Source organism: Teleopsis dalmanni, chromosome 2 (assembly GCF_002237135.1).
Source record: "Teleopsis dalmanni isolate 2A chromosome 2, ASM223713v2, whole genome shotgun sequence".
NCBI classification, from domain to species: domain Eukaryota; kingdom Metazoa; phylum Arthropoda; class Insecta; order Diptera; family Diopsidae; genus Teleopsis; species Teleopsis dalmanni.
In genome coordinates, this window is record NC_051847.1 from 3,719,657 (window position 1) to 3,734,140 (window position 14,484).

The 14,484-nt window shown below is 31.7% G+C and overlaps 1 protein-coding gene across 1 annotated transcript in view; it reads right to left on the minus strand.

Annotated features, from left to right (window-relative positions):
- Window positions 1-374: 374 nt before the first annotated feature.
- Window positions 375-14,484, minus strand: part of LOC119683824 (putative protein TPRXL) — a 60,239-nt gene continuing 46,129 nt past the window's right edge. The window contains exons 3-4 of the mRNA XM_038097687.1: window positions 503-1,245; window positions 375-428 (exon numbers count right to left, since the gene is read on the minus strand). Of these exons, the coding sequence (XP_037953615.1) occupies window positions 375-428; window positions 503-1,222 (774 nt within the window). The 5' untranslated portion in view covers window positions 1,223-1,245. The remainder of the gene's footprint in view (window positions 429-502; window positions 1,246-14,484) is intronic.

Sequence of the window (14,484 nt, forward strand, 5' to 3'; positions counted from 1 at the left end):
GCAGCAGCCAAAGAGCAGCATAAAAATGACAACTTTAAGCCAAATTGTCTGTCTGTCCGTCTGTCCGTTTGTATGTTTGCTTGTCTGTCTGTTTGTCTGCATGTTTGCATGTCTGTCTGTCATAGTCATCCGATTGGCTCTTGTGTTGATTGCAGTCAAAGCGTTTGCTCGTTGATACAAAATCGTATTTTGGCAAAAGTCATTTGTTTTCCATGTCGGTGTTGCCGTTGCCGGCCAGCAGCATCAATGAAGATGACTGCAGGATAAAAAGTTGCTGCGACCGCGAAGAGCAACAACACATGAACGTGAACGTGAGCGTGAAATCAGTGTAAGGCATATGTAAACTTTGTGTTCTTTTGCTCTTTTTCCGTTTTTCATACAACTGAGCAGTTAATTTTCTGCCAATCTATGACTTTGTGAAATCTTGTCTTAATTTATTGTTTGAAATAAATAATTTTAAATAATTATAATAATTAAATGTAAAATCATTGGCTGCACTTACCGCTTCGGTTTTTATATTTAGCGAGATGCTGTTCACGGGTGACGGTGCTGTTGGCGGGACCGTTGTGCCCGTTTGTACTGCCGATGTACAGCTGGCATTACTGGCATGGCCGCCGGGTGTACCTGGCGCTGGCAATGTTGGTGTTGAGGGCGGTGAAGTGCCACGCACTGATAAAGTGGCCGCGGTGGAAAATGGTGAGCCAACAATGCTGGAGGGCGATTTATTGGCATTTGAGTTGGCAGCAATAGCAGCTGTTGTCGATGATGAAGCAGTTGATGATGTTGATGACGATGACGAAGAGGACGAGGATGATGAATTCGACGATGACGACGAAGAGGATGAGGAACAATTGAGTGTAGCTAAATTTGTAGACATTTTATTACCAATTAACGTTGTCGAGGAGACAGTTGAATTACAATTAGCTGGAGTAGGTGTACGGCAATGTACGTGTTGTTGCTGCTGTTGTTGTTGACAAGTTGGTGATGGCATCGATGATATGGGGCTGGACAAACTAACGCTAGCGGTTAAGTGTGCTGCTGCCGTTAGGCTGCCACTAAGCACGCTCGCATCAACGAATTCACGTTTCATCACACCGCCTGTGACACCCAAAGAGGCGGTAATAGCTGTTTCGCATGGCAAGACAGTACCTAACATAGTCGGAGCGTTATCGGCGTTACGATTTGCGTTACTACTCTCCGTTTCTTCGCAACCTTCGGCCATATCAATGAGACATTGTGTTAAGCCTTAAATAAGATATGTGAAACAATACTAACTTTTTAATAAATATCTTTTAAATGTTGAATTATATACAATATAGTAGAGAATAATATGAAAATAAATAGAGGTACATATTAAAACATGTTTTAAGTGTAAACTTACATATCTTGTATTAAAAAGTTTTGTTACATATTAAGTATATTGGATAAGATAGAAACTATCCAATTTTCCACTTTCAATTTAACACAAAAAGCGTTAAAATTACATTACAAACATCTTTCACTTAAGTCATGTTATGTCCACCAACAAATATGATAGTCAGCCAACCCCAATCTCGCTCTGAGAGTGCAGACCAGTCTCCAGCTCCTTCCCAGTCGTCTTCTACATAATTTAGAATTTGCATTTTATGCAAACATTATCGAATATTTTGTGCACTTAAACTCACACTCGGCATTAATTTCATTAATTATCCTTTCGCCTGGCAATGGCAATGCCAACTGCTCAGCAACCCCACAACAACAATGAAGAACATAAATTTCAATATACAAACTCGTATACTCATTTATTCTAAATACGTAAATACGTAAGCATATGCAGAGCTACATCTGAACACAAACCGAAATTATAACTCAAACTTCTGCTCATTATGGCTAAAGGATATAAAGTTAAATTTGTATGCAAAATGCAGTCGAGCAAAAAGTGGAAATGGACATTGCACACGTATTGCCGCTGTGTCGACTGCAACAACAACAACAACTACAACCACAACCAATGACACCCACACCCATCACAAATTTACATATACAACTGCAATGACACACATACACATACACAGATACACACACACATTCCAATGCTGCATTGCACAAATTTCCGAAGACGTGGCAATCAAAATTTTACACCTCCTCAATTCTGTTATAAATTTTACAGTAAGCTTTGTTGAGACTTACGTAATGAACATAAGAACTTCTCCAATGGTCGTACGGAGTTGACCAAGACCAAGTCGAAGACCATGTGCAGACATGGTAGTTTGAGTCACAATATGTACTTTTGTGTATGTGTATGTGTATGTGTTAATGTATTAAACGCAAATGTAAGAGGCAAATTTATGGAAAATCTCCTTAACCCACCTTAAGTGAGAAATTATCACTTTTTGTAGATTTTTATTAGGAGCGGTTCAGAGCAGACGTATATTGGGCAGAAATTCAAAACACTATCATATAAAATAATAATAGTTAAATTAAAAATAATGTAATAAAAGAAATCGATCCAATTTAATCAGATATTCAGAAGAAGCGTCTTCTCTATATGAATTGTATCACTCGTGCTTTCTCTATATCATACATCTGTACCATCGAATTCAAGAGCTGCCCTAAGTTAATGGCTTATTTTAGAGCAATCCCTTGAAATCATATAACTGTTATTAATAATATTGAAATAAAAGAAATGGAACCTTCTAATCTTCATGTGGGGTCATCAGAACAAAAACTAAAAGATTTAATTTTTTATTTCTTTGAACGAATATTAATGCAAACCAATACACAATTTATTGGACATATCAATATCAAAAAACACAGTAACAGATTTAACTCTCCTTAATAGGTCGGATATGACTTTAATAAACATACAACCAAAAAAAAGTGCAAATCTTCAATTTTACTGAGATAGAAATATAAAACACACAAAACAATAAAATTGGTAAATATCTAGCACAATACCTTAAGAACAGCCTAAACATCAAAAATAGTTCCAATAATAAACACTTCAACCGGAACCATTCCAAAAACAACAACAAAAGTAATTGAGAGGACTTCAACATAAAATAAATTGTGGTTGAGAGTTACTAATCAAAATGAATGTTTGGTCATAAAAATGCAAAAAGGAGAACTAATAAAATTGGACCTACCTAGTCAGTGAGAGCCAGTGGGGATACGAGTAAGAAAAATGGATGTATTTTCTTGATCTTAAAACTCGAAAATACCAGTCGACTGATTATGATAAATTCAAATAATAATAATAAATGAAAAAATATTAAAAAGAAATATAAAGCAGCAAAACATATTATTTAGCTGATAGTCAGACAGCATCCTTTGTAATTATGTATATTGTAAAGACAACATAGGTTAACTTTGACTTTAACTTATGAAACAACAATCTTTATTTAATGCTGCTAATTTAAGCGAGTTCCTGTTTTTTTGCAAGTTACTTACAAAAGATTACGCCAAATTTCAATTAACTTCTTACAAATTTTCGTGATATTAAAACTGAATTAATAATTTTTTAATTATTTTAAATTTAAAATTTTCTTATAAAAATAATTTAATTTATTATATTTATTTATATTTTACATATCCATCGTAAATAATAAGTCCGCCACTGTAGGACCAATTAAAGTTTCTTATAAGCAACAAATTATCGTCAACCGAAGCTTGCGGCTGTTTTTAAGTTGGTTCGTTTGTATGTGTATGTGCATATGTTTGTAAATTTAATTCATTACAAATACATTTACAGATATGTAATGTAAATAAATGTTAAATAAAAAGGGTAATTCAGATACTCAGAAGGCAAGTAAAATTTATGTACAGATAAATAATAATATTTGTATCATTTGTTATAATTCTGATTGAACCAAAATATATTTACTTATTTTTTTATTTCATTTATTTTTTAAGAAAATTTTGAATCGAAATATTTTATTTGAAAATAAGAACATCCGCAGATGTGAAAGTGTTAAATGTCAAAGTTGATCATAGAGATCAACTGACTTACTTTAAAAAAACTAACTTCATATTAAAAAAATACTATCCATTTTAATAGATTGATAGGTCAATTTATCATCAACTGTTAAGTCTTGATTTACACAGAACCAGTTTTATTTGTACTCTATTAAAAATAACAATATTTAAAAATAAATATCAGATGATATATCACTAATGATTTCAATCAATGTTAATAAACTTTCAATCAAATTTTATTTGAAAATAATTTGAAAAATTTTTTAACAAACTATAACTGTTTATTCAGCAACAATATTCATGACCCTGTATTCCAGTATTAACATGAGGAATCCTTTAGAGAATCGTAGGCATTTTGTTTATGCATTGAAACCGTTTGGAGATACTAAGTATCGCACACACACACATATATATTAAAAACACCAACACGTTCGTAGTAGTGCACCTTCTTAAAGTTTACTAAACCAAAAACAGTTACAACAACTACAACAACTCCAACAACACCAATTACAACAACCACAACAGCTATAGATGACTTTGTAATGCAGTAGAGAATGTTGTAATTTGGTTACTGCAACGCAATCAAGTATTGAATAAGTTCTGTTGTTGCAGTAAGGAGTGCTGCGGGGGAATGCTGGAAAATTTGCAATACAGTGTTTTTGTCTGCAATAGGCATGTTGTACTTGAAGTTACGAATTGACCACTGCTGACACCTACAACAACAACACAACAATACAACAATTGTAATAATAATGCTTAGATTTGCAGAGCATATATAGCACCCACCTACCTCACTTACCTCCACCCATCACACAACTGAACTGAACGCCAATCCCCTTACAATATTAAGCTAAACAACTAACTTGACTGGCATTTCTCATGCCAGCGTTGATTTTAATGCATAATGAATGCAACACATTGCAAGGATAATACAAGTATAAGTAGGAAAACAATTTTGTTAAGAGCATTGCTTATGCTCAGTGCAATGTTTGAACCAACCCTTAAGCCTCTTACCCCCTTGGAAGCCGTTGAGGCATGGCATTGAGTTAGTAAAGTTAGTTAGTGCGTCGGCAGCAGTGCTTAATTTGCAACGCAAGCCACAATACACAAACAGACTAACGACCGAACAACTGAACGACCGAACGAATGAGCGAAAGAATTGTGGAGCGAGCAGGCAAGCGAAGGAGCAAAGACACAGTAACTTCAAACTTGTAGATATGCAGAGGTGTATAGCGCAGAGGTGGGCTTCTCAAGCATAATAATTAATTTTGCTCATTGCATGCAAATGTGAGCATATTTAAGTTTAAGTATATGCATATGCATGTGTTAGCTAGTAATTTTACATAAATGCACTTTTTGTGCGCTTGTATGTGTATGTGTATGCGTATGTGTTATTGTTATAATGAATTCGTATGTGCATAAGAAGCATAAAACAAAACAACAAAATTATGAAACGTCAACAGCAGGACAATGGATAACGGACAACGGAGAGACGTACGGCTGTGGTCAAATGTCGCTGCTGCAGTACAACATTGACAATAACAACAACAACACAATAGGGTTGAGACATGTAGTGGTATTAAAATGAAATTCAAGACAAGTGTTGTCTATGCCACACCACCTTGGTACTTGCTGCAAGCAGCGCAGTGCCGTCAAATAACGACAGCAGCTGAGCTGAACTATTATCCCAGTAGAAAAAGTGGTCTTCGAAGACATTGTCTTCAAGACGGTCTTTGATACCGCGTCCGCATGTTCAAGCAAATTTGCAAAACAATTGCTCAAAACATGAATATAAATACTCTTTCTTCGCTTTCTCTCTCATTTTTAGTGTTTCATAGCAACGTATTTGAATTTTGCCTCAGATGACGCTATGTTTTATAAATGAAGTGACGCAATAATTTGTAGAAGTGTAGTAAATAAACATTTGTGAAATAAATATTAAAAAAATCAAAATGAATAAAGAAACAAAATCATTAAACTACGAAATATTAAAAAAAAAGAAATTAAATCAAAACAAATTAAATAGTGACTTAGTTCCTGGAAAATATATTGATATTAATATTGAAGACAATAATTCCAGTGAAAGTTGTTTTAGAAACGAAACAAAGGATGTTGAAAATAAAAAAACTGAAAACACTTGTGAAAAATTAGCTGTTATATTTAAAAAACACAGGATTAACAGGCGTTGTAGTAATGATATTTTAGAACTCTTAAGATCAGAAGGTTTAATTGTACTAAAATCCTCTTCAACGCTTTTGAAAACAATTGATAATAGCGAAATGCTATAAATTATTTTATATTAGTTTTAGTTAATTTTAGATATGCTAAGTTATATTAAGTTAATTATTTAAATTTATTTTCATTATGTTTAATTTAATTTATTATTACTGTCTTAATAAAATTTATAATAATTTATAATAAAATTTATAATTTACTTCTAAAACTTTTAATTTTGAATGTAATGTAAAAAATTATTATATAAAATAAATAAAAGTACAAAATACAACAATTTCTTTCTACTTATTTAAAGAGAAAATTGAAATTTATTTAAAATTTAAAGAGCGCAATAAAAGAGTAGAAATAAAAAAAAGGGTGAAAAAATTATATGAGCACTGCAATAAGAGCGCACAATTTTCTGTCGAATGCGTCCGTTATGCAAGACATGGTCTTCGAGACGGTCTTCGAGACATGTACGCAAAAATTCATTGAAGACATTTGGCTAATTTGTATGAAAGTGTCTTCAAAGACCGTCATACATTTGGATCGATCGGTCTTCATGTATGTATCCATGTCTTGAAGACGTCTTCGATGACGGATCGATCCGTTTTCTACTGGGATGCTCTTTTTACGTGGCTTTTTGTTTGTCTTTTGTATGAGTGCGTATATGTGTGGGTTGGTAGGCGTTGTGAAAACGACGAATTTTAATTGTTTTTGTTGCTTTTGTAATTACTATTGTATTTGCTGTTTATTGCGGCGAAAAGTTTGTTGTTGCACGCGCCAGCAATATTTTAATTATATAAGTTTCAATAATGTCCTGCATCCTTCGTTTTAATGCGAAAGTTTTTTTTAACGCCGAATGTATGTCTACAAATTGAATATTTTAAGGAATTTCTGAATAAATAAATGTGATTGCACTAAAAGTTGTGTAAAATTATTTGCTCTGTAGATTTGCTGTTATAGTCGAAGAGAGACTTAAAACTGTTCTTTATTTGCCTCCGAAATTACCTCAATGGAAATGGATTTTATTATTTTTTGTATTAGAAATAGAAATTTATATTATATTGCTTTTAAATTAAATTAATTATTAATGAAATGAGTTATTATTACTATTATTTTCTTAATAATTTTCTCCTCTCACATACAGAAAGAAATATATATTGCTTTAAAAAAACTGGGGAATATTTTTTTTCAATTTATATTGGAGTAATCGAAAATGAAATTTAAAAATTAATTAAAAAGTCATTTGCATAAATTAGGGTGTCAGTAAACTTAATTTAAGGAAGCAAATGCCAATCTAAATATAACTATTAAAAACAAAAAAATTAAATTAAATTAACTCAACTGAAATCAAATTGAAATCTTATTGGGCGTTTAAAATGGGTGTGGTTTAATTAATTTCGCTTCGATATTAAAGGTTCGTTAACTCCTGCCGAGGTCAGTGCATATTATCTGTAAGATTTTCTTATGTTTTTCGACAAAATTATGTATAGTTAATAATATACAATATACAATATTAAAAATGAAAAATTAAAATTACAACAACTGCACCAACATAATTAATTTGTGGGTACGTTTATAATTTTGTACATGATTTTTAATGCTTTTCAGCATTCCGAACAAGTTTTTGCAAGTGTTAATCGAATTTTTAATTTACGTTCGATTAGCGCATAGCTTGCACTCATAATATTACACAGTGTTGTAAAATGTTGCGGCAACATGTTGACTGTTTCCTGTACACACGAATGCCATTGAAAACACAGCACACAGCACATAGCACACAGCACACAATGCATCACCATCAATGCAGCGAGCGATGGACGGATGGTAGTTTGGTTGAATGGAAGTATGTATTTTAGTTGTCTTATTAACTTATCAGCGCAAAGTAAAGCATAAAAAGAAGAAATCAACAAGCAGTTTACCTACCACAAATACAACAACAACAAAAAAAGAAAAAGTCAAAGCAAATGAAAAGTATGTCGGCTAACATGCGCTGCTAAATGCTTCGATTAATTACTGTTGCGCCTGCAACGAACCCGCAGGAATGTCTTCGCATCTTAAATGATAATACTTTACACACACAAACACACATACACAATTACGTGCAAATAAATGTACATTGCTTTATGTTTGGCTTGTACTTGTTATGCAGTTATTTTTATTAAACTTAAAAGCGCCTGCGCACCCGTGCCTCTTCCTTGTACCCATAGCGAGCGCAGAAACCAGAATAATTATCCTCATTTTCATGCTGTATCGCTCATAAATTGTAATTACCATTTTAGCAACATTAATGTTTGTATGCGCTACGAGTGCAACTTTCTATTGGTAAAATAATTCATTTTGTGGCAAAAGACTTACAACTTACAACTTTGAGACATTAAAAATTAAAATGGCAGAAAAAAATCTCGAAGATTAAACATTTAAATTATGTAGAACGTCATTTTGTTAGTGCAAGCGCAGCATTTTAGAGCGCCATTGCAGCTTCACGTCCGACAATTCAAAATAATTCAAATCATCAATAATTTTAAATGCAAGACGGACCGAGACATGCAATTCGTTGCAATTCAAGCAATCCATGAATATCAAAATTAAACAACGAATCAACCAACCAACGAGCCAACGATCCAACGAGCCAACTAGGAAAACGGAGAGGTCGGCAATTAACCAAGAAAATTAAAGGAAATCGACGTTTTACTAGTTTGGTTAAGCAGTTTTACTTAATTTATTAAGAAGGCTAAATACTGGGTCAGTGGGAAGTGATAAATTATGAGATCGTTTAACTAAAATATAATAAAATGTTTCAGTTTAATGAAGTGTTTGCGAAAAATAAATTGCTGCGAAATATAAATTCTTTTGCAAAAATAAAGCTAATTATTTACAATAATTAAAGTTTCAATAGTCAACATAAATTAAACAAAATTGATTATAAAACACAATAATTAAGCTTTAGGTGTATACAAAATGACGAGAATCACTTCCATTGGTTTGTTACTATTAGAGCATACCGGAAATCAACAACTCATATTATGACAACATGTTTAATTATAAGTACTTAATTGCTTAAATGGTCTTACGAATCTGTTACTGGTTATAGGTCTGAAGTAGCACTCTCCTCCTGGTATTTTTGCTGAATATGTGTCGTCTTTAGTCTCGTACATCTATTGTGGTTACTGCAACCTCAATTTGATCACTCTACTGCAGACACGGTCTACCTCCTGTAGCCTTTTTGGTCCAACTGACGCTTTAAACATTTTTTCGCTGGAGTTTCATCATCCATTCTCACGTTATGACCAGCATAAGTCGCTTCAAACATTTTTTTCGCTGAAAGTTTATGATCCATATTTACGAAAACAACAATTCAGCGAATCTTCATAGGTCACTCATTCTACCTGTGTTTCTGTATGGCTCAGAAGAATTGTCGCTTTTACAGAACGATGAAGCAGTTTTAAAAAGAACTTTACTACCAATTGACTACAATTACCAAATGAACCATGGGTTACATGAGTTTTATCACGATATTGATATAACTGAGTTTAGTTATAAGTATTGTATATAAGTGGTTCAGTGTATAGAAACCAATTTCAAACTTTGATCATTTCAAACTAGTGGCAACATCATGTCGATATTAGGGAAAATGAGAACTCATTTTTTTGTTTACAAACGTGCGGGGCATATGCGTTTTCCGTTTTTTATTTATCAACAAAAAGTTTTGTTGTATACCGTGGCTTAAAAATTTAAAACGAATATTAATCACAATATATTGTAGCAAACGATTTGAAGCTGTAAACAACTGAAATAAACAACTAATAAATAAGATGATCCATTTCCGCAATTGATGCTTGTTAATTTCACAAGAAATATCTGTTGATAAAAATAAAAGAAAAAGCATTATCACTTCTTAATCATAATCTTCTATGCAAGAATAGAAAGTGTATTATTTTCCAATTTTAGATAGGAATATCCTTGGAAATATACATTATTTAAGCAACCGCTATTGATTGGTGAAAATCAACTCAACGAGTGTTTGAGTTCTTGAGGCTAATGATGATCATCAACAGAAATCTGTTTGAAGAAAATGTATGTTATATGACAGCTAATAAGATTTCATTATTTCTTCCTGACGAGATTTTTATACTATTACTACGGGCGTATCTACTACTTGTGGTACAATTTCATTATAAATTCTGGGCTATCTCATTACTGCTATTATGTTGAAAGAAATAATATCGATGGGAACTTCTATAAAATCACAACATTAAGAAATAATGTTTGAAAATTATGAGGTAAAATATATCGAGATAACTTTTTTAAACCATATCTTGGCTCAACTTATAATGTCCTTTACAGAATATCTTTAATATTCAAAGAATTCGATATTTTATATGCAGCAGATCCATGGTGCTTTTAGGGATTTGGAACGGTAAAGTAATTACACAAGCTTTTTCTTTGGAAATATTTTTTCATTTAAAAGTTATTTAAAATCTTTGAAAAGTTTGTGAAGCATTTTAAGTTCGAAAAAGTAACTTCTTAAAAACTTTCTGAAAATTAATGTGTGTTTAGTCACGTGGTAGTAATTATGAACATGCATTACCAATACCAGCACAGCTCCTAAAATAATGAACTTGCAGGAAATTCCGTGCAAATGTGTAAGTACTCGACGGCAATTACAGGGTGAGTTAATCATTTTAAAAAGCCTTGAAGTCACCATATTTAAATATTTAGTCCATTTTATATATTAATAGTTCCCCGATGATGACTATAGAATATAGTCGAAATATTGGAAAATAAAAATCTTATAAAACTAAATAATAAAAATATCATTATTTAATAACTGACCAATTAGCCCGTGAACTAATTATTTTTATAAAAAATTTCTTTTGGTCATTAAAACATTTAATTATATATTAATAAGAAAATATTAATTTGAAAAAATTATACAAATATTATTTAATTAAAAATTTATTAAAGTATTTCCAACCACTTAAGTCTAAGTTGATTGCTTGAAACACCCTACAGTGATATGCAATTTTAAAAATTAGTTCCTTTGCTTGGAAAGAATTCCAAATTTAAAATCAATAGCAAATAATATAGCAACAAAAATAATAATAACAACAACAAACAAATAATGTATGAAATTATAGGACTTTTACATAATACACCAACAATGAACAACAATAACAACAACAGTAGCAGCGAAACGTAATGTGGAAAAATATTACAAATGCAAACACATTAAATCATTGGAAAAATTATTTATGCAAGGCAACAAAAACAAAAAACAAAAATACAAAAAAAAAACATAAATCCTGCAATTTTCTCAAAATTACACTCGATTACACAAACAAAAGCTATTGCGAAATGTAAGTACATTTGCCAATACACTTATTCGTATCATTACACACACACACCATTGTGAACGCATATAGTCAGCCACATGCATACGAATACTACGTTAGGTATACACCACAGTTGCACCATTCACCCCCGTAATGAATTCTGCGCAGCACGGCACTAATTTAACTTGAATGTCCTTATTATATTGCATATTACTTTTTGATCATTAAAGAAAAATAAAATTTGCGTGATTCGAATGAGCACGCACAAACATTAACAACAACAATAACCAAAGCGATAAACGCTAAAATAACAGCAACAACAACAGCAGCAGCAACAACTACAGCAGTAATATAGATCAAGTTTTAAATAACTACAACAAAAACAAAAACAACTACTACTACTACAGGCTTAGTAGCAATAACGTCAATACGTTGGCAACCCTCTCAATTGAATTTACCCTTTAGCGGCCTTTGTCCTTAATGTGCTGCATAATGAGTTATTCACATTTTTATTTCTGTTCGTATTTTTATTTATAATTTCATTTTTTAATTCCTATTTAGACTGATTTAGTCTCTCCCCGCACTATCTCTTCCCCATAACTTAGGTTATGCGCACATTTGCAATTTTAATTCATTAAAAAAATTGAATTTAACTCTCATGCATGTTTGCATGTCCCGTTGGTTTGCTAAGTTTTGCTTTGTTTAGCCTACAGGATAATGACGCAAACATAAAGCAAAAATATAATTTAGCTAAATTAGGGTATAAAAACAGAAGGGGCGTCATATATACTAGTCATATATGCACATAAGTTAAAACTCCCCAATTGAGCACGCACTGAGCACTGGCAGCGCGGAATTTGCTAAAATTATTAGCAAAAAAAAAAAAGAAAATAAGCAAAATACCAAAATCAAAGGAAGAAGGAAGAATTTATCGAAATATATCGCGTAAGTGCACTGAGCCTTGATTGTGCAACGTGAGTTCTGTTTTTGGGGGGCACGGGGATGAGGCATTTTAACTAATTATAATTTTGCAACCCTTTTCCTACGAGCTTGAGCTTCAATTTTGCATGTGAGTTGAGCGCTTTTCAACCGTTCTTTATATTGTACGTGCTCATTATATTTTACACAAAGGACATTGTGAAAAATAATGCAAATTCTACAAAAGCCAAATAAATTAACCAAATGCGAAGTTTAAAATTATTTTCTTATATTGTCTGAGTTGCTCATTAAAATCAAGTCCTTTGCATTTTGAGGATATAAAAATAAGGTAAAAGTTTAGATATTGGTTTTAATGGAAATTCTACTCCATTCATAAGTAGAGTTACGATAATACATATATTAAAATAATTATAATCAATTGTCATTTCATTTATATTGACTAATATAAAATCAGTCCGCGGTTAAAGAAATACGCTTTGTAATGCTTTTTTAAAATAAAGATGATTTAACCACTCCGGACCCAGAAGTACTCGTAGTTTACCCGATTCCGTTACGAAAATTTCGATGCTATGAATATATCTTCCTTTGGTTAGACAGTCACTAAAAAAATCTGATGAAGTTTTGAATAATGGATTAAACACGAGAATATGGAATATCTAATACAAGCGCTCACGGTCAAACGCCGGATTGTGTGGCAAAATTGAAATTAAACGATCCTAATTCGGTATTTTTTAAACCAGAAGAGATATTCAAATAAAATCTTCCTTAAATATAGTTTTTATAAAAAAAATAAAAAATTTTTTATTCAAATTTTGTATTTTGTAAAGTACAAGTATTTAGTCTACCGAATTTCATCTCTTAGTCCCAATCACAATTTTTGAAATATTGGAAAAACTTTAAAAATTGACCATGTTTAGACCTAATTTGGGTAAGCCCATTCGGCTAACCGGAACCTGTCAATTCATTCAAAATATATCCTATCTCAAAAACAATATTTAATAAAAACTTTGTTCGAATATATTTATTGGTTCAGAAACCACAGAACTTCGATTGTCTAATTTTATTACTGGTACATTGTGTGGCGGTAAATAGGCTTATAAGCCTCCATAAATGGCTTTAAAGCCTGGATTGAAAGAAGAGAAGGTTATGTTGCCTGTTTGGTAGGACTACAAGCTGCTTCAGTCTGGTGCAATAGTTAATTCAATCTCCACATATCATAACTCGATCGCTTGACCAAAATAAGCAAGGAAAAGTAGCTGTGTTCCATCACGACATTGCCACGCAACACATATCTTTGATCATCTTGATAGAACTTGGTTGGGAAGTGCCAAAAATAATCATGGATACTTTTTATTTGCTTTGCGTTTTGACATAAAATCAAATTCGTTTACATATATAGCCCGTAATTGTATAGCAGCGGAATAATATAATCAATGAGTTTTCACTATTTGTCAAAAACTCCACTACTAAGTGTTGGAAAAAAATTAAGCTCTAATGAAGTTCTAAAAAACAGAACGAAATATATGCTAAACATTTTTAAACAAAAGCTTTTCATTCGGTGGTAAGCTATGTGATAATTTTATTTAAAAAAAAATTAATGGTCACATTTAGACACCGAAGCTCTAAAATAATATCGAACAAACATACAATCACTACAATATATATTAATGTATAAAGTAAAGTCGTAAATATTGTTAATAAATAATTGCTTATAAATAATTGTAAAAATTTTCCTATGAAAATGCAATTAAATTTAATTACCTTTCGTCCTTTAAATGACATTAAGCGCATATAATATTTTTGAATGACGTGTCAAATTTTAGAATTCCATATGTGGGACAATTTCTTGCAATTTCTATTATAAATTTTTAATAACAAAATAAATGTAAACTATATTTTAATTACAAATAATTACATTATATGCAACGCTGACCTAACGTCAACCCATTACATTAGACCATAATACTTAATAAATGATGTTATTAAATATTGTCAATACAAGTATGTTGTGTTTCTACTTATACTGACTGCTGTATCA